General features: G+C 35.8%; 1 protein-coding gene across 11 annotated transcripts in view; it reads right to left on the minus strand.

Annotated features, from left to right (window-relative positions):
* Positions 1-20,133, minus strand: part of LOC127499176 (protein NLRC5-like) — a 784,214-nt gene that overhangs the window by 528,939 nt on the left and 235,142 nt on the right. For all 11 annotated transcript variants that reach the window (XM_051869371.1, XM_051869366.1, XM_051869364.1 and 8 more), the window contains one exon: positions 10,208-10,381. In XM_051869371.1, the coding sequence (XP_051725331.1) occupies positions 10,208-10,381 (174 nt within the window). The remainder of the gene's footprint in view (positions 1-10,207; positions 10,382-20,133) is intronic.

Below are 20,133 nucleotides of genomic sequence, written 5' to 3' on the forward strand. Positions count from 1 at the left end.
TTTAGTTTAGGGTCCAATTCTCACTATTAAAGTTGCTAATTAGAATGCATATTACTAGGATATTGGCTGTTTATTAGTACTTATAAAGCACATATTAATGCTTTATTCTGGGTGCGAACTACGGGGGAGCTAGGGGGAGCTCGGCTCCCCTTAATAAGACATGGGCTCCCCTAAAAACATGATTTGTGAAGTTTTGGGGGATCTCAAAAAATATTGACGTGTTATTTTGACGTGCAATTTCAGTTTTGTGTAATGTGATCATCGTGGATTATTATGTGTAAAATTGCAAAAATATAATTTCAATAAAGATATACATGCTATTCTTGTCATGAGCATCAAGGTGTGGGGGCGCTGCGGTGCAAAATCCACTCATGTTTAGTACATGTTAACTCGAACAGCAAAGGAAGCTGATCCCAGGCCTGTGTTAAGGTGAGGCATGTTATTCGCAATTATGTGTTTGGGTTGTTATAGCTCTGCGTGACTCGATGTATTAGACCTAATTTAACAGAGGAATTCTGGTATTCTTCTGTAGCCTGACGAGTAACTTTAACCGTTGTTCTTGTGAACTCAAAGACAGCCTGATGCTTTGTTTATAGACTATTTGTGGGTGGCTGTTTGTTGTTTCACCTATCAATTCGTGTCGATAATGTATAATAGGCTAAATCCTGTATAGTGATTTATCCTATATAGTGCTTGCATAAAGCTGTTATGTATTTTTGTAACTCATTGTAAGCCCTCTTTTGAGGCACGCGCAAGCGCACGAATACACGAATACTTTGGGGCTTCCCCCAAAGTCCATGGTATAGTTCAAACACTATGACCGCTTAATCTTAATATCTTAACATATCCAATACCTTACTAACTATTAATAAGCAGTAGGAATTGGATCCTAAAGTAAAGTGTGACCTCATCACAACATCAGTTGATGAACAAAATAAGCTACAGAACCAGCGAGGTCAGAGTTTGCTCAATCACGTGACGCTGCAAAAGCACAGAAAAAACATACAGTGTGGTGAGTGCGCTAAATACAGAGGGAAGAAGAAAATCTCCCAACATTGTTTCTGTTGAATATAAACACTTCGAAATGGACAATATTTATAAAAGGAGATTTGCAGCATAAAAACTGTTAAGGGATATCGATCGGACACGACCATCACAACCTCCAACTTCAAAAAGGAAAGCCATGTAAGCGAACCTGTTCGTTAGTTAATTTGACTAAATCTAGAGAGAAAAAAATGGTCAAAACAGCATGTCTTTATACAATTTATTTTTCAATTGTAGCTTAAGGTTGTCAATAGATTAAAATGATAATTAATGATGGCATGTTTTATAATTAACGTAATGTAAATTCGCTGACATTTGGCACGTTTTATTGTAAATCATTGTGCTTTAATGCCAAATATTTCGCTCTTTCTAAAGCAGGATCAGACATTATTAGAAATGACACCAGAATTAATAAAATGCAGCCAAAATTCAAGATATGGTGCAAAATGGCCCTAGCTTTTTATATTTACTATATGATATTTAAGCAATATTTCCAGAATATTAGCACGGCTGCTAATGTGATATTAATTTTATACAATAGTTCAGTGAACTAAAAGTTAATATTATAGTGACATTTTAGACATAATATTGTCAATATTCTCTGTTTTTGCTCTTTTTCTCCCAACGACAATATCTCACACAAGCCACAGCAAAAGAGGCATGTGTCTCTGCAGCACCAACACACAGTGGTGTTTCCTTACTGAATGAATCCGGAGTTTTGAACAAATCGGTTCAGTGATTCAGTGATTCAGTCACTTGCTTCGTTCCAGAATGAATCGGCCGTTTTGAATGAATCAGTTGAATGAATGCTTCTATGACTCATTCATTAAGACAGTGATTTACTGCCACCTACTGGCTGTTTTAATTTCATAATTAAAAGCGTAATTAATTTTTCCCCATCTCATTTTTTTTTCTATATTCAAAATTCTATATTAAAAAAAAAATTATCTCAACATTTTTAATGCTGTTGTAACTGCAGTGTAAAAAATTCCCTTTTGGTTAGAAAATGGTTAGAAAATATCCCTGAAAATCAATTTAAGAGGTCAAATATTGGCTCTTAAAGTAAAGTTAATTTCTGTCACTTCCCTGTAGGTGACATTCCATAAAATATATATAAGCAAAGTTAAACATAATGACATTTACTAATAAACCAATATAATTAATGCATCACACTTGTGAATTCACCTTCAACATTTTTCATCTCTGATGGTCTGAGGGTGAGTAGATCAACAGCGGATTTTCATTTTGGGGTGAACTATCCCTTTAATTCTCTTTGCTCCTGGATTAAACATTGTCAAAAGTTATCAACCAATCAGAATAGACCTCCACGCCTGACCGATGAAAATGATACAGGAAATCTTATTGGCTGTAAGTGAAATGCACCAGAAAGTCTTTTGAAATATCAAAGGTGGCTCTTTAATTTCTTTACAATGTTAGAAATGTTTCAGAATGAGGCATTTGTATGATTTGCACATATAAATAACCTAGTCTGTGTAACTGCATCACTACATTGTACAGACATTACAGGTCAAACCCCTCTGATGTTTGATTTATTCAAATAAACATATTATATGGCTCTTAAGACACACTGTATATGAAAAAATCAGTGTTGGCATTTCGAATTCCTCAACTGAATTAAGGTAATTTGTTTCATTTGTTTTTATTTAATGTTTACTTGTCTTTTTTGTAAATTCAATTCAGTTTGAAAGTCAGTTTGAAATCAATCTTCCTTGTGCTGCATGTAAGCTATTGCAACAAAGTTACTCTATTGTGAAGACAAATACACAGAGTGAACAAATGTTTAAGTGAGATTATTGTAATGGTAATTAATCAACGTTTAAATACGTAAACAAAAGCCTAAATTCAAATCTGTTCATCAGATAAAGTGGACGTGTCTCTTCAGAAGACTTGAATTAAACCATCCATTCAAATGGATTACCGTTACAACGAGTCTTGTGCTTTTTGAAGCTTGAAAATAATGATGGCCTTGACAAAATGGATGGACAAAAATTGAGATATTAAAATATCTATATGGCAGTATACAGTATGTTGCGGTTTTCCCCATGGTATTGAAAATGATACTGAATATTGATATTTTTCAAGGTATCGTATTGAAGTTAGAAACTCCAGTATCGTGACCACTAATTCATGTACTTTGTCAATAAGGTAAAACTTAGCTATTTTCTACATAGATCTATGATTTGATTGAATATATATTGGTACAGTAATTCATTAAATATCACCAGCTAAAAAGTAACCAGTAACTAGTACTCTGAGTAGTTTTTGAGAAGAGTACTTTGTACTTTTACTTCAGTACTTTTTGACACCAGTAATTTTACTTGTAATTGAGTATTCAGCAATGTAACAGTACTTGTATTTAAGTACAGATTTTCAGTACTGACAGAAGGAAGTTATTTCAAACTGGTCGCCATTAAGTGTAATTGTTCCTTTTGTATGCGATGGTGTGATTCTTCAATAAATAAATAAATAAATAAAATAAAGATCAATTTGACTGATAGCATTATTATTTTTTTTTTTTTTCAAGATTTCTATAGATATCAAAATATTTTGTTATCGTGAATTATTTTGGTCATGATAATCATGTAAAAATGATTCAGGTGAACCACACTCCACTTCCCTCTTTTCAGCTGCAGATACACAGTTTGAGGCAATGCTCACGCTTCTGTAAGGGTGGTCTGTTTGAACAAGCATTACAAGATCAGTTGAATTACATCAAACTATTTGTGTTTTTTTGTTTGTTTGTTTTTTTAAACCCTCTTCACTGTAACCTGTGTCTGTTGTCTGGTTTGTAGTTTGTTCGGTTTATTTAACTTGAAGGGGTGGATTCTGGAATCCACTGCCGCTTCAATATATATCTTTTAAGTTATTAACCAACATTTATCTTTCTGTTAAATTATTTGAATGACTTCTTCAACGTATGTTAAAGCATTTCTTTTCCTTTTCAAACACTAGAAAATAATTTTGAATATTGTCTGTACCTCTCACTGAGAGAAAAGAACATGTTATCAGTATGTTTTGGGAAAGTTTCCTGCTCAGAGCAGAGCTCAGATCAACTTCAACCTTGAAGAAGCTGTGAATCATGTGTATCTGTGTATGTGCGCTAAGTGTTCTGTGCAGGTCCTTTGTACTGGTGGACAACTGGCACTCTTCTTGAGACCAGCAGACGCCATGTCATGACCCCAAAAGGACATCCAGTGCCTAAATCCAGGGTCCCCTCGTCAGCATCGTGACGAATGGAGATATGCTTCTGACTATCTGTCCATGTGTGGAAGATTTTTCTTAGCCAATCAGAATCATTCAACCTGAAGTAATGACGTAGTTAGTTGACTCTGTTAGAGTATAATTGTTGTGGAAATGTGAATGTACGCAGAGCGGCCTACGAACTCCTTGTGAGACTTGAAGCTGGCTTCTGCTGATGAAACTGCAAACTATTCTTCACTAAAATTATCTTCAATTTATTATTTTTTAACTCTGACTCCGGGTGTTTATTCATCATATCTGGTCTTTTGGGTCTTTAACTATAAAATTCCCCTACAGTTAATGGTGGAGTGAATGCGAGCAATCATTCTTCTGTGACATCCTCGACTAACCAACAAACAAGGTAGGAAGCCGTTTTATTATTTTGTTAGGGCTGTCTGGTTGAAAGGGTTGAGAGAACTGGGAAGTGAGACGGTGAGTTTACGTACACACTCAGACGTGAGTGTGGTACACCAGATCATTGGATACAGGCTGGTGTCACGCCATCAGAGAGAGATGGTGGGTGATAACTCCACTCCATTAAGGTGTTGGAGGAACACTGGAAGCCAGAGGCAGAAGGTGTTGAAATAACTCCTTCCTATTGAAGGGTAGGAGGTCACTAGTAAGCCGGTTTGCTACTAGTGTCTCATGAACCAAAGTTCTCTGACTCTTCCATTCAGACAGGGGCGCCCCGAATTTAGTGATTCAGGAAGTTAGAGATTAAGCTTTTAGTTAAATATGACAAAATACAGATAGGGATAGGGTTGTTTGGTCAAGGATGCATCAGGAACGATCCTGACGAAAATAAAGATTGTGACCCTAATTGGATTGGACCAGTATATGTAACTGTGATTTTGGAGTATACTTTGCAGTTTCATCACGCAGAAGCCAAAGCTGTGTTGTTCAAAGATCGCCGCTGCCATCTCTTTCAGGTGAGTATTAACTTTGACTAAGATATGGCTGACAAATTTTGAAACTTGATCAGTCCAGATACAGATAATGAGACAGAAGAGAGCAAACGCTGTAAGCAGATCTGCTCTGAAGCTCTCACTTAAAAGAAATTTGTTGAACTAATTAAGAAAATGGTTAGTCAGGGTTTTGGTTCTGATTGGAAAGTTAAACAACAACTTGACTGGCTACAAACAAAGAAAGAACCAGAAAAATTCACATTTTTAGCTGTTTGTGCTTATTCATGGATTTGTAAAATGGGCGGGGTACCATTAACCCCTGATGGAAAAATCCCAGAAGTAACTGAGGGATGGTTCAATCTGATTACCCAATGTGATAAAGATGACATGGAGTGTTTTAATTGTGGTCAGCAGGGCCATCTCACCCTTAATTGTAAATGCCCACCTAAAAGGTGTAGACAGTGTGGGAAACTTGGCCATATTCGCAAATATTGTAAACAAAAGAAAGAAAAGAAAGGAACAAAAAAAGAGACTTCCACTCTGTCTGAGAATGGGCTTGTGAAACTGAGAAAGAACATGAGATAACAATAAGGTCATAAGATTGTAGTCTTAAGGAATTCCTTTTGAAGGAAATATCTATAATAATAAGTTTTATATTGAATGGACAAATACAGGTTAATGTAAAATTACAGACAATAAATCTAAAACGTGAGTTACAAAAATATATAAAGGGACGATTGGATGTTCTGAAAGTTTCACTTTATGGAAAAATATTTGAACCGTCTCAAGTATGTTTTGTAGTGTAAATAACTAAAATGATGTAGGACCTCCAAGTTCTAAATATTTAGTTTTTGATGGTCAAAGTGATATAAAGGGTTTAAATGGCAAAAATGGGATTGCCAGTTTCACAGAGACTCGACCTGATTGTAATTTCTAAATTCCCTGATATGTGGGTAAATGACAAATATAAAGCATGTCAAATCTGGCAAAGTCTTAAGCTGGGCCAGAGTTACAAGATATAGGTAAAGTTTGATGTTACAGGTTTATGAAAATGCAGTGTACCAGTCCTGAATGCCTCAAGAGTCTCCCTTTCTCTCATTCAAAGTCAGCTAAAAGCTGCTATCTGAGCTTGTGTCATAAGTGATAACAAGCTATTTATAGTGAAGCACAGTGTCTCAGTTGAAAATCATGGACACAGAGATGTTAAAAGAAATGATTGCCATAAAGAGGGCAATTAGTTGTTAAATTTGTCAAAGGAAAACTCAATGAGTATAAAGAGGTCTTTAAAATGGTCATACAGACCTTGAATGATAGAAGTGACTATTTTGACGAATTTATTCTATGACCAGTAACTTTTTTGTCTCATCCTAGTCACCACCATGTGCAGGGCCGATGGCTCGAGTTACAGATGTAGCAGAACACTACACTGAATGGACAATTGTGAAAACTAAATTCACTGAGTATAATCTCAGCATTTTTATGTTGCTGCTACAGAGATGTCTCATGGATTTTAGTGATTAAATACTGCTGTCATTAACCTGTCTCCATGTTTTAAGACTATTAGGCAGTCCAATGGCTCTGGTGGCTCTTGAATGCAACTTCCCTAAGCTCCAGAAAACACACGATTCTGTTGAAGAAAACTGTCAAAGATTTCATAATGGGAAAGAGCGGTTACCAGTGTGCACGAGGTGATTTCTCAATGATGGGTAAGATCCTCTTTGGCCAGACAGGGGACAACCTAAGGCAGGGGGTCACCGCCGCCACTGGGCATCTACCCTGAAGGGAGGTGTTTAATGTGAGATGGGTATGAGAGTGGAGCGGATGTCTGTGAGGCCAGCAGCATCATTAAGGGGGGATGACCTGTGAAAGGTACAGCAGTCTGACCCAAAAATGTTCCTCTGTACCACTCACCAGAAACCGCATTCCTAGGATGGCTTGTTTTTCATTGTGACAAGCAACTATGTCAGGGGACAAGACCCTGAGGAAAAGAAGATTATTGATAAAGAGCTGATGGGAATGAGCTTTCAAGAGCCGACTGAGACCATGAGGTGATTGTCCGTAATTTCTGGGGAGACAATAGCAAAATTTATTAACATGATGTTGGTTGCTCTATTGGCAAGAACTGTATAGAAGTTTCAGATTCAGCAGTACTATGAATCCCTGAATCTGTGAGGCTGTGTTTATTTTGAACTAATGTGTCTATATTATAGTTTTTACTCCTGCAGGTCATTAGACATGGCATAGGATAATTCTAAGGCATGGTGGTGGTTAAAGATGAAGACTGCTTTTGCAGTCTGCAGAGACAAAGTGACACATTGGCTAAGTCACTAGTAAATTATCCAGAGAAACCCCTCAAATTTATGGAAGGCCGGTGGGCAAACAAAGGAGGAGTGAATATAACTGATAAAAGTTTTATTTTTTATCCATTAAATGGATGCATGACATTAGATGTCTAGAGAAATACAATTTATGTAATAAGGGTTGAAGGAGAAAGCAGCTATAAGGCTGTCTGTGTAACCTAGGGGTTGAGATTTGAGTAAAATAATACTTTGGTTTCTGCAAAACAGTAGAGATAATAATAGGACTGAGACAATGATAATATATTTTTGGATCTACAGACTAACAATTTGATAGAGAAATACCGTGACAAAATTATAACAAAAAGTAAAGCAGTTGAAATTAATGTGATGAAAAAAAGATGTAAAACTGTTTCAAAAAACAGCTTTAAAGATAATGTCTTATAGCACAAATTTGTATAATTTATAAGTGATATGGAAGATTATATTTAAAAAATATCTGTCCCTTTGTGTTTATGTTTATGATTTTGGTGCAGTGGCAAATCTAATGAGATGATAAGTATCACTGCCAAAGAAGAGGGTTAAGATTTTGGTCATTTAGCCTAAGCAGTTATAATTGACAAGACATTTGAGTTTAAAACTGACTTTAAAGGAAGTCTTAATTATTTGATTTTGAATGCTGCACTGTTGACATGGTCTGAGTACTGTGAAATGTTGTGAAAATTGAGTTTCGGATTAAAAATAATTAGGTATTGAGTATGATTAACAGTGATGTCATGATAAAGATATATGGCAGTCAAAACAAACAAGTTGTTGATATAATTGAATTTATATGTTTTGATGGTTATGTCATTTTGATGAAATGTTTTAAGATTAAAAAGTTTAGGTTTATGTATTTATTTATTTATTATTATTTTTTTTTATGGGCTATAATGGATCTGTTGTGAAAAGAAATCTTAACAAAAGGGTTATTACGTAAAAGTAACAATTCTCTGTTTTATTGAAAATGATAATTGAAATAGTCATGTAAATTTGTTTTCTTTTCTTTTTATTTTTAAAGGTGTTTTTAAAAAAAAGATTTAAAAGATGTTCTGCAGTTAAGGTGGTACATGATATGTCTATAGACTGTAAACTGAAGGATGATTTAAGAGACTTAAAGTACTTGGATGGATTATGATGGGTCTTATTTATTTTTAACGTTTATTTTGAGTTAGACCACAAGTTTGTTTTTAATCTTTAAAAATTATCTATAAGGGGTATAGTGAAAGGAGTGGATTTACGATCCATCTTCTTGTATTATATAATAAATTGGAAATTATAGTTTTCTAAAAACCAGTGTATATATCCTGGTGTTTATGATTACAGGAAATGTCTGTATTTAGTATCTGAGGAGTGACTGAGGGTCTGGCCCATGCCAGGAATGCAGTAACAGTGCTTACTCGTTTAGCCCGGCTTCCAGAGAATAAATATGCATTTGTTTTGTAGTCAAGGAATTTGATGATAAACCAAATAGCCAGGATTGATGTAAAGACAAATATGTGTAAGGACTGAAGGTCAATCATGCACTACGTGCTCTGTAGAATATTCTGTTCTAGTTAAGTCCTTCAACAGAAAACCTATTGTCTATTTTATACCATTTTAACCTGCCAGGGGAGCATGGGTCAACAATGTAAAATATTGAAGCGGCCTAAATTGTTAGACCAGATGTGGTGTTTAGGACTCCACATTGGCCTTTAAGGGGGACTGAAGGGGTGGATTCTGGAATCCACTGCCGCTTTAATATATATCTTTTAAGTTATTAACCAAGATTTATCTTTCTGTTAAATTATTTGAATGACTTCTTCAACGTATGTTAAAGCATTTCTTTTCCTTTTCAAACACTAGAAAATAATTTTGAATATTGTCTGTACCTCTCACTGAGAGAAAAGAACATGTTATCAGTATGTTTTGGGAAAGTTTCCTGCTCAGAGCAGAGCTCAGATCAACTTCAACCTTGAAGAAGCTGTGAATCATGTGTATCTGTGTATGTGCGCTAAGTGTTCTGTGCAGGTCCTTTGTACTGGTGGACAACTGGCACTCTTCTTGAGACCAGCAGACACCATGTCATGACCCCAAAAGGACATCCAGTGCCTAAATCCAGGGTCCCCTCGTCAGCATCGTGACGAATGGAGATATGCTTCTGACTATCTGTCCATGTGTGGAAGATTTTTCTTAGCCAATCAGAATCATTCAACCTGAAGTAATGACGTAGTTAGTTGACTCTGTTAGAGTATAATTGTTGTGGAAATGTGAATGTACGCAGAGCGGCCTACAAACTCCTTGTGAGACTTGAAGCTGGCTTCTGCTGATGAAACTGCAAACTATTCTTCAGTAAAATTATCTTCAATTTATTATTTTTTTAACTCTGACTCCGGGTCTTTATTCATCATATCTGGTCTTTTGGGTCTTTAACTGTAAAATTCCCCTACAAACTGTTAGTTTTACTTTCTTTTGCAGGATAATAATATATTTAGATCTAAATTTTCTTTTTTTCAGGTAGACTCCTCACCCCTTCCTTCTACTGCCGGCAGGATCTGACGGTTCAAGCAGGAATCTGTCACTGAACCGCCGGATGGGGTTTACGCCAAAGGATATTTTGTATGCACTATCTACATATTAATCCTTATTCACTTCCAGTCTTTATGATAGAGATGATCTTACCACAGATTCTCCAGTTTACAGTGAGGATTCTTCATTACAGCAGAAATCATCTTCACTCTCGAGTCTCCTAGTTTATTCCTAGACAGATCCAGTTCTCTCGGGTGTGAGGGGTTTGATCTCAGAGCTGAAGCCACAGCAGCACAACCTTCATCTGTGACACCACAATCCTCCAACCTGTAGAGAACAATGACACACTCTTCACTCTCTCAGATCAGATCAACAGAAACTTCATTATTAAAAAGAAACCAAAACAAAAGCACAAATCCCCATGTTTGATATGAGTTTTACTACGTTTGTGTGTGTGTGTGTGTGTGTGTGTGTGTGTGTTTGAGTGAGAGGGAAAGCTAATATAAAAACTGAATATAAGAAATTATGTTAACAAATTATCACATTAAATAATATGGAAAGATGATCACAGAAAAAAGATGGATGTGATGGTCATTAAGGATGAATTCATGTTCTTCATGTTCTTCTATTCATGTTTTTTTTTTCAATTTCTAACACACTTTTCTCCAATCTGTATCACATTTTCAAAACTCTAAACACAATTAGCACAACATCCGTCTGTTGTGACCTTACCATAATTCATGTCGTTTTCACACAAAATGCAGTCAATTAACACGTTTCTAGAAGGCTTAAATTTCTTTCTGATCTTATTTACAAATGCTTAAACACAGCATGTCAGAAATGAAGACCCAATGTTACAATCTATAAATATAGTATAAAACCTCTACTTCTGTACCAACAGCAGCTCAAAAGTATTGAAAAAATCTAGAAAACAAATACTGAAACAATTGATAAGCATTTATAATTAGCAGATATTGAGAAATATTGAGAAATAGCAGATTCCAATCTCAGTTGGAGGAATAATCAGATGTTGAAGCTCTTTCATTACATGGACATACAGTAAAATAGACACAGACTCATTGTTCAGTGTGGATGAAGAACAACACAGAGGAGCAGAGAGAGAAAAAATGTCTGGGTGAGGGAGAGGAATAGATGAAGGAGAAGAAGAGTTGGATCAGGACAAGGGAGAAGAAGAGTTAGGGGAGAGGAGTAAGATTGTGTGCTGGATTGTGCATCTCTATAGTTTTCCTCTTTTACACATGATGAACCTATGAAAGCTTATTTCTGCCATGAATAGAAAATAAAAAGGCAATTGTGACTTTTTATCTCACAATTCTTACTTTTTTTCTCTCAATTCATATAGTTTTTATATCACAATTCCTTTGTTGATCAATGGCAGCAATTTCATTTAAATTCATGTAAAGCTTTTACTACACCGATTCCTCTACCACTGTTTCATATACGCTGAATACGTGGTCTGTGTAGGGCACTAACTAAGGGGACACCATCACACCCTCTATGGGCACCATCAACACCCCACCCACCCCCAGAAAGAGATTTCAACCAAGAGGGCAACTGAAGTTCAGCATAGGGGACTCATTTGACCAGTGGCTGCCCTGAGCAATTCTGTTACTTTCTTCTTCTTTATTTCTACTGTACATTCTATAAAGTAAAGACTCGTTCACTTTTAGATAGTCTGTTGGGATGTTAAGCATCAGATAAGCATCATTTCGTCAGTTCTGTAGCTGGCAGGTCGTACGGCTCGATGCTGTTAATGTCAAGCATTTTCTCTAAATGACGCTGCTCGGCGCTGTTATTTAATCTCTCCTGATAGAGCCCCTTTCCTTTCACCTTCTCCTTCTCCATTTCTTCCCATAAAACTGCGCTGTAATTTATTTATTAAATTATTCTGCTCTCTCTCTCTCTGTTGGTCTTTATCTCGGGCTGCAGTCGAGGTTACCATAGCAACAGATACCGTATCCTGCTAATATGGCGGCGCCTTCCCAAAATGCAACGCGGAGTGAAAACATCATGACGTAACTCCTCATTCTCTATATTTTAACACTTTCGCATTATTCTGTAAACACTATTTCTGTAAAATGGCAGTTATTATTAATAATTAGGTCAGAATTTTTTTTTTATAATTATTAAATACATTTTTATATTAATTAGCTCTATAAAATCTACTATGTTTTTATTTTAGATGTATTGAGGCTCATTTGCTTTGTGTGGATATATTCATACATGCATTAACGTTACATTCATTAAAATCGTTCAGTTTACCATGGCGAGGGTAACGGTTGCTTCACGGCCAATTTCAAAGTTCAGTGCAACTGCCGCTAGAGGGTTACTGTAAAATTGTGTGATTATTAGTGGAGAACCGGGACGAAAGTAACGCGGGACGAAAGTAACAAAGCAATTTTCTCAGAGCTCTGACTACATTTGCGTTCCAAGTTAAGACACGTTCAGCACGCAACCCTTGACGGAGCTGCCAAACATCATGTGATTTCATCATTGTTTCCCGCGGTTAGGACCGGAAAGCAGTTTTCGAATACGGTAAATAAACTGCTGAAGCGGTACATTTTTTTCTAATTACAAGTTGTGTTTCTCATTTCATGTGTCACAATAATGATCAATCTACAGGTTATTTAGTGCTGTAACATCCTGAAGTTTGCCTTCTCAGAACTTTTCAGTATGAAAGTAAATCGGGTTTAAATGTCAGGAGTTACTGTTGGGATGAAAGTAACACTTGTTTCTTTTGTCCCTCTGCTAATGTGGTGGCTTTCTCTGCGGTGCAGCATTTATTAAAACATGTTTATGTCATATTATACTAGCAGAATATGCCAAGAGTGAGGGTCAGAAAGACAGACAGAGGTCTGATTCAGCCAGATGTTCATGAGAGGGCGTTTCTGGACATATCTGTTGCTGATTTCTGTATGTCACCATTTATTCACTCAATCTGTTTACATTTACCATAGTCACATTTAGTTTTTAGCCATACCTTAGCTTTTCCACATCCACCTATGAATTTGCAGTGTTTCCATTCAGATGTTTTTATGAATTTATATTTTGAATTTATGTATAAAAACAGCTGGATTGGAAACATGACTGTTACACTATGTTGAGAATTTATATTATGCTAATTTAATTTAATTTTCATATTGTTCAAACTGCTGAAAAATGTTTTATAAAATAAATTGACATTGCCAAAAAAAAAAATATTCTAAACAATTCAAGTTTGTTCTGTCGGGTTACTTTTGAGACATTTGATGAAACTGAAATTCTCAATTTTAAATGAAAATATTTTTTTGCAAAGATAAAGGACCAAATATGTTTGCAGTTACATATTAACAAGGTCATAGTCAGATATATTTAATAAAAACAAGACTAACACAAAAAATCTAGCTTGTGTTGTTGTTACTTTTGACCCACCTGTGTGTTACTTTCGTCCCAACTGACGGGGTTGAAAGTAACAATGTGCAATTTATGTTCAAAGTGAAATTATGCTGAAGCCGTTCTACATTTGTACAAAATACCACCTGGTATTGATAGACCACACCTGTGAGTTACTGACCACAGCAAAAATATATCGCTGTCTAAAACATTATCTTTCAAAATTACATTTTTGTGAAAAATGGTAGGCTACTTTCGTCCCTGCTCTCCCCATACTTCAAAACTAAAGTCTTAATAATTATTGTACTAGTAGTAGTATTACATTGTCATTAAGAAATATTTAATACCGTACAATAGTAATACAATAGTAGACTACATAGTACATAGTAATAGTAATATGGCTCTGTTTCTGTTACAAGTTAAACCGAACTTTTATTTTGACGGGTTGCTGTGATCTTGAAGTTTATGTGTGTATATGATATGACAATAGTTTTTTCTCAAATTAAACGGTAAAATGCTCATGAAGTGACTCTCAGAGCAGCTCTAGAGATGAAGTTTATGTGTTCATGTCTATGTCGTTCCGAATGGCTCTTTAATATAACTTTGCTACATGCACTCATCTCAGTGAACGTCTCACTCAAAGTCTTAGTTTTTATTCTGCTATTTATTCCATTCAATTTTAGGCGCAGACGTGACGTAGACGTCACACAGACTGCATCAGGCTGAAACTAGCAACAAACTCTTGCGTTGCGCCGGGTGTATGATAGAGCCCCAAGAGTGAGACTAGAAGTACAGCCATATCATGTGACATTCCAGGAAATCTCTTAACATAAACAATGATCAGAGATCCAGAGATCACTATAACATGCAGAGAGAAACGGTTTGGAGACAATAAACACATGATTGCAATAATATATGGTTTATCTAGAGCTGTTCAACGATTAATCACATCCAAAATAAAAGTTTATGTAATATATGTGTGTGTACTGTGTATATTTACTTTGTTTATAAACACATACATGTATATATTTAAGAAATATTTACATGTATATATTTATATAATTTAAATTATATATAAATATTTATTAAGTTGGCTTGAAAAAGCCCACTCACTGATCTTCTATTTAAGATTATTATTCTTCTTCTTCTTAGACTAAAATTTCTAAATGCTACTCCTCCTAGACTGTTCAAGCTGACTCGAGTTGCCTTATCTTTTCAGACTGATCAGACTTACGGTTTTCCTAAAAATGCTGATTAAATCTTGGAAAAATCCCATTGACTTTCATTGAACTGCCTTGGCTGATCTGAACATTCCGTCCAACTGTCAAAATTCAAATTCAAACACACAGACTCAATTAAACTGCCATTCCTATTTCTAAGCCATTTAAACTCATTCAAACTCATTAATCTATCTATCTATCTATCTATCTATCTATCTAAATAGATCTATCTATCTATCTATCTATCTATCTATCTATCTATCTATCTGTCAAGCTAAATCTATCTATCTATCTGACACCCTAGCAACCACCCAGGATACCTTAGCAACCACCATGAGTACCCTAGCAACCGCAGAGCAACACCCTAGCAACCACCCAGGATACCTTAGCAACCGCATAGCAACACCCTAGCAACCACCCCGAGTACCCTAGCAATCACATAGCAAATTAAAATCTATCTATCTATCTATCTATCTTTTAAAACTACAATTCTAAAACTTAAACTATTTCAAACTGAAAAGCTTCAAACTACAAACTTTTAAAACTTCTTCAAACTTTCTGGACCGGCTTTTTCAAGACAACATAGTTTGTCTACAAACTTTTTGATCTAGTTGATTTTTATATTTTTATATTGTCCCTAAATATATACATGTATATGTATAAATACAAAACAAATATACACCGTACACACACATATATTACATAAACTTTTTTTTAATCATGACTAACTGGCTAACAGGTTGAAAAAAAATCATTTTTGAGTGAACTAACCCTTTAAATTCATGAAAGGTAATTTGAATGAATGAATGTAATAATAGTTTTCCCTGAATTCTATTCCATTTTAATGTTACTTTATGAATTATTGAAATTGCAAAATTCACAGTGACACAGTTTCATGTGAGAGTCGCGTATGATCTTACTCTAGTTCCTCCAGTTTACAGTGAGGATTCTCCAGTACAGCAGAAATCATCTTCACTCCTGAGTCTCCTAGATTATTCCTAGACAGATCCAGTTTTCTCAGGTGTGAGGGGTTTGATCTCAGAGCTGAAGCCAGAGCAGCACAACCTTCATCTGTGACACCACAATTAAACAACCTGTAGAGAACAATGACACACTCTTCACTCTCTCAGATCAAAACTTACAGGGCCATATTTCCCAAAAACATCATAAACCTTGTAGAAACAATTGTATGAATCATCCTAAAATTACAGTCTGTTTCCCAAAACCAGGAGTGTGTTTGTGTAAATGTAATTAGGGAAGCGTGGGGCACAACCTAAAGCAGGGTTAGTTGTAACACACATGGTTTAAATACTTCCACACATGATAGCATGATGAAAATTAGTGTATTTACTAGTTGCCATATCAGCAAAATATAGAGAAAAAAATTGTGCCAAAATTCAGAAATCTTTGGAAGATATCACTGAATATTTATTTAACAATAGCAAAAGTAAATGTTAATTTTTCATCTATATTTTTTTGTTTATTTAAAATCAGACAAATCTGCTATTATTTTAATCTCCAATCTGTTAGTTCTTTAATGTTTCACTAACTAGCAGAAGACACTAACCAAGTTTAAATTCCAGTTGCACAGATCGGGTTCGTTGTAACACTGCGTCACAATGTGCTCCGCTATTAGAGCTATGCTATTCTATACAGTTACCAATACAATTGGCATAATTAACTTTTATGAATATCTGTTGAGATACCATGAAGAAAAGGTGAATAAAGACTGAGAGGAAGAACCTGAACATCCATAAAATATTATTTTAATCAATGTTCAGCACTGGCACTGGCTCGTCTAAAAGCTGAAGTGATTTTTATTTATTAGTTAAAGTATAACTCAATATTTTAACTCATTGCTAAAGTGGAATAATCTATCAAAGCATACTGATTAATCAGTGTAATAATCTGCGATTAGTCGATTAATCGCCCCAATAATCGGTAGATTAATCGATTATCAAAATAATCGTTTGTTGCAGCCCTAGAAAGAAATAATAATTGTCTTTTAATGATAAAATATTTTAGTTTATCATGTATATTATTTTGATTAGATCAGATAACATTTTAAGCTGTCATATGGTCATGTTACAGTGCGCCCCACCTATGGGGCATGTTGTCACATTTCACTTCTCTTCTTTCGGGGTAAATAAAGAAAAAAGTATACACTGCATTAATGAAACAAAGCCACATATTTGTAGCAGACATGTGTGAAATTAATGTGGAACAAAGTTAATTCTCTGAACCCTAAGTAGATTTACACAAACTGAGAAAGTCAAAAAGCGTTAGGTTGTGCCCCGCTCTCCCCTAGTTAGTGTACTTAAGGTTGTGACTATTTTGTACCTGTTTCTGAGTATCAAAGTTATTAGCAACTTTTACTCTCTACTTGACTACATTTTTTAATAAATATGTACTCTTTACTCTAATACATTTGTAATGAGTTATGTAATTATTTGTTACATTTTACATGGCACCTAACTTTTTCTGCTGCAGTTTATTTCTGCTACAAAAAAAAAGCAATATTGCCATCTACAGGACATTGAAGGAACTATATCTTGTGTGCTTTACCTTTACTCACCCAAACTTGTCAACAAGGCTACTTTACACAAATGTGAGTGCATGTGCAGGTAGTTGCTGAATCGCAGGTGTTTCATATTTGAGAGCATATATGAGGATGTGGTTGCAGCCGGTGATGAGGCCCAAACCAGCACGTCCAGTGTAAGTAGGCTTTGACTTTTTAATTTTATGTATCCGTTATATTGAAGAGAACTTTTTGAAGGATATTGGTTTCCTTATGCTCTTTTTGAGCACCTGAGCCTAACTGAGATGTTTGTAGATGTTTAAAAGGCTGTTGTGTTTACCTTGATTTATTGCAATTTTGAGGTGTTCGGTTTTATTTTAATTTTAGAAAAGTGACGTGCAGTGACGCGTTGCTAAGATGGCAGCGGCCTCATTTTCACTTCAAAAATGCTCTTCAGAAATCTACAGGTAACGTCACATCCATATTGTTTTACAGTCTATGATGTAAATCTGTGGTGAAAAATGGAACTGCAGCGTGCTGTCATAGAGCGCCATTGGGGCAGATTTCAGACTGCCGCTTATTTTCACGTTACCTTACATAAACCTCACTCCAGACCAAGACGATATCAGCCCGCTTCAGATATGTGTCTGCTTCAGGTCAATAACTAGTTGGCATATCTGTTCTTCCTATGTGGAGTAGCGTATCAGATTAATGAAAGTATAAATCTTTTAATTTAAACGTGCTCATGTGAATAGCCTTTATACAGTAGTTCTGTTGTGTTTGTTTTTAGAGCGCCACCCTCAGGCTGAATAACGCAAGGACATTCGAATTCTGCCAAAAGTGTGTCTGATGTGTTCAGCGATCAGGATATAAAGCTTACAAAATGTTTAAAGTGTGAATCATTGAAACATTCATTGAAACGATTCGTTCATTCACCGCCGTGTGTTGCTCAGACACGCAAATCAGTCCTGACTCCTGCAGCTTTGTTTGGAAATATTTTTGTTGGCGAAATAGAGCGAAAATAGGCAATACTGTATCTAAAATGTAAGTCACTAAATATTAACTTCTTGTTTTTTGAACTGTTGTATGAAATCAATATCACATTTGTAATCATGTTGATATTTGGAGAAAAACTGCACTCTTCATGGGATATTGATTAAATGATATAAATATTTAAGACATATACAGATGTACTTTTACCTCCTTATCTTCAATATTGGGTGCATTACAAATGTTTTAATCACACAGTGAAAGCGTGCACTCTAAATGCGCCAGCGCACTAGTCTAACCTACTAGACTAACGTTACATCACGTAGTGTATGCGATGCGTGCGACTCTCTGTGTTTGTTTTTGTAAAGTGAGAAAAAACATTAGATAATTTCAGATCGCATATCGTTAAAACAACAATCACAATATTATCTGACACCCCTATAACGGACTCAATATCAGTAGCGACTCCTGGCTGAAAGTTTAGGTAGGGCAGATTGGGCTCAGCGCTAGTTTATGATAAGCTTTGTTCCTGAAAGAATCAGCCGTTTGAATGAATCGGCTGAAACTAATGACTCACTCATTGACAGTGACTTGCTGCCAACTGATGTCACATTTAAATTATCTTTTCATTTTAATAATTTCAAAATATCAATATTCAGCGTTTTATGTTTAAAACATTATATGCATTTGTAACTGCAGTTTAAATGCATATAAAAGCACTTTAGATGCAGTTTCTGTGTTTCCACTGCATTGCAAAGATTAATTTTGTTGATATTGATTTCATTTGATTGGTAACAGCCCTAGTGTATCTTATTGTTCTAATTGAATTTATTGATTAAATGACACAAAAGATTTGTTAATTAATTTGATACAAAAGATGAGGCATGAATTTAATTAGGTTAAAAAATAAAGGTAAAAATGGTAAAAGGTAAAAAATCATTTTAAACTTATTGGAAAAGATCATTTCAGTCACTGCTGCAAACTAACCACCGCACAAAATATGAAGAATATCAAAAACTTTAGGAGTCAGCTGCCCACGGGAAAAACCTGCCAAGGTACCAACACAATAACACACTCAGCAAAATATCATCTAATTATCGTTATAGAGAAAATCTCAGATAATATCAAGATATAATTTTTTGTCAATATCGCACACCCCTAGTCCGTTAGTTTGCTTTTGGCTATAAGAAATATGTAGGCTATAGGACCCTACGTGAAAGTGCCCGCTCACTTTTGCCCAGGCTCGGCCAAAAATAAAATTCTGCCTACGCCACTGCAGCCACGGATCAGCTGCGCACTGCAAACGCGACATGCGTGAAAGCACAATATGCGCGTGCTGCTCCTGCAACGCATACGTACTGCAGACGGAGTGTGTGTGAAACAGGTGTAAGTACTCACGCTCTGTATGAGCAGCAGCTTTATGTGTTCCAGGTGTGTGCGCTGACTGCGCTCAGAACCGCTCTCAGAAACCATGCGCACGTATCGAATGAGCGCTGTTTCACTTCTTACTGCACAATGTTCTTAAATCGTAAGGCTTAAAAGTCATTGTTTCATGAGACCGTGTAATAACTCCACACTGGTGATGAAATGACTGTGACGCTAAATTCTGACATAATCAATTATGCGTTTGGTTGGTGAGATCGGCCTGTTTTAGTGACTCCTGATCGATTCATAAGCTGTGTCCCAATTCAGAGGCTGCATCCTTCAAAGGTCGGTATGAGCGTTGTTAGATGGGACGGTCTAGCCTACGGAGCACTGATCTTAGATTTATCTGATGTACCCATCATTTCACGACAAACGAAAGCCACATTTGGAGGAGTCTTCTAATTGTGACAGCCTTCACTGTGACACACTCGGCCTTCGAAGGATGCAGCCTCTGAATTGAGTCACAGCAATAGAATCTGATTATCGTCCGATAACGATCTGCAGTCGATCGATCGGAGCATCCCTAATTTTAA

Source organism: Ctenopharyngodon idella, chromosome 17 (genome assembly GCF_019924925.1).
Source record: "Ctenopharyngodon idella isolate HZGC_01 chromosome 17, HZGC01, whole genome shotgun sequence".
Taxonomy (NCBI): Eukaryota; Metazoa; Chordata; class Actinopteri; order Cypriniformes; family Xenocyprididae; genus Ctenopharyngodon; species Ctenopharyngodon idella.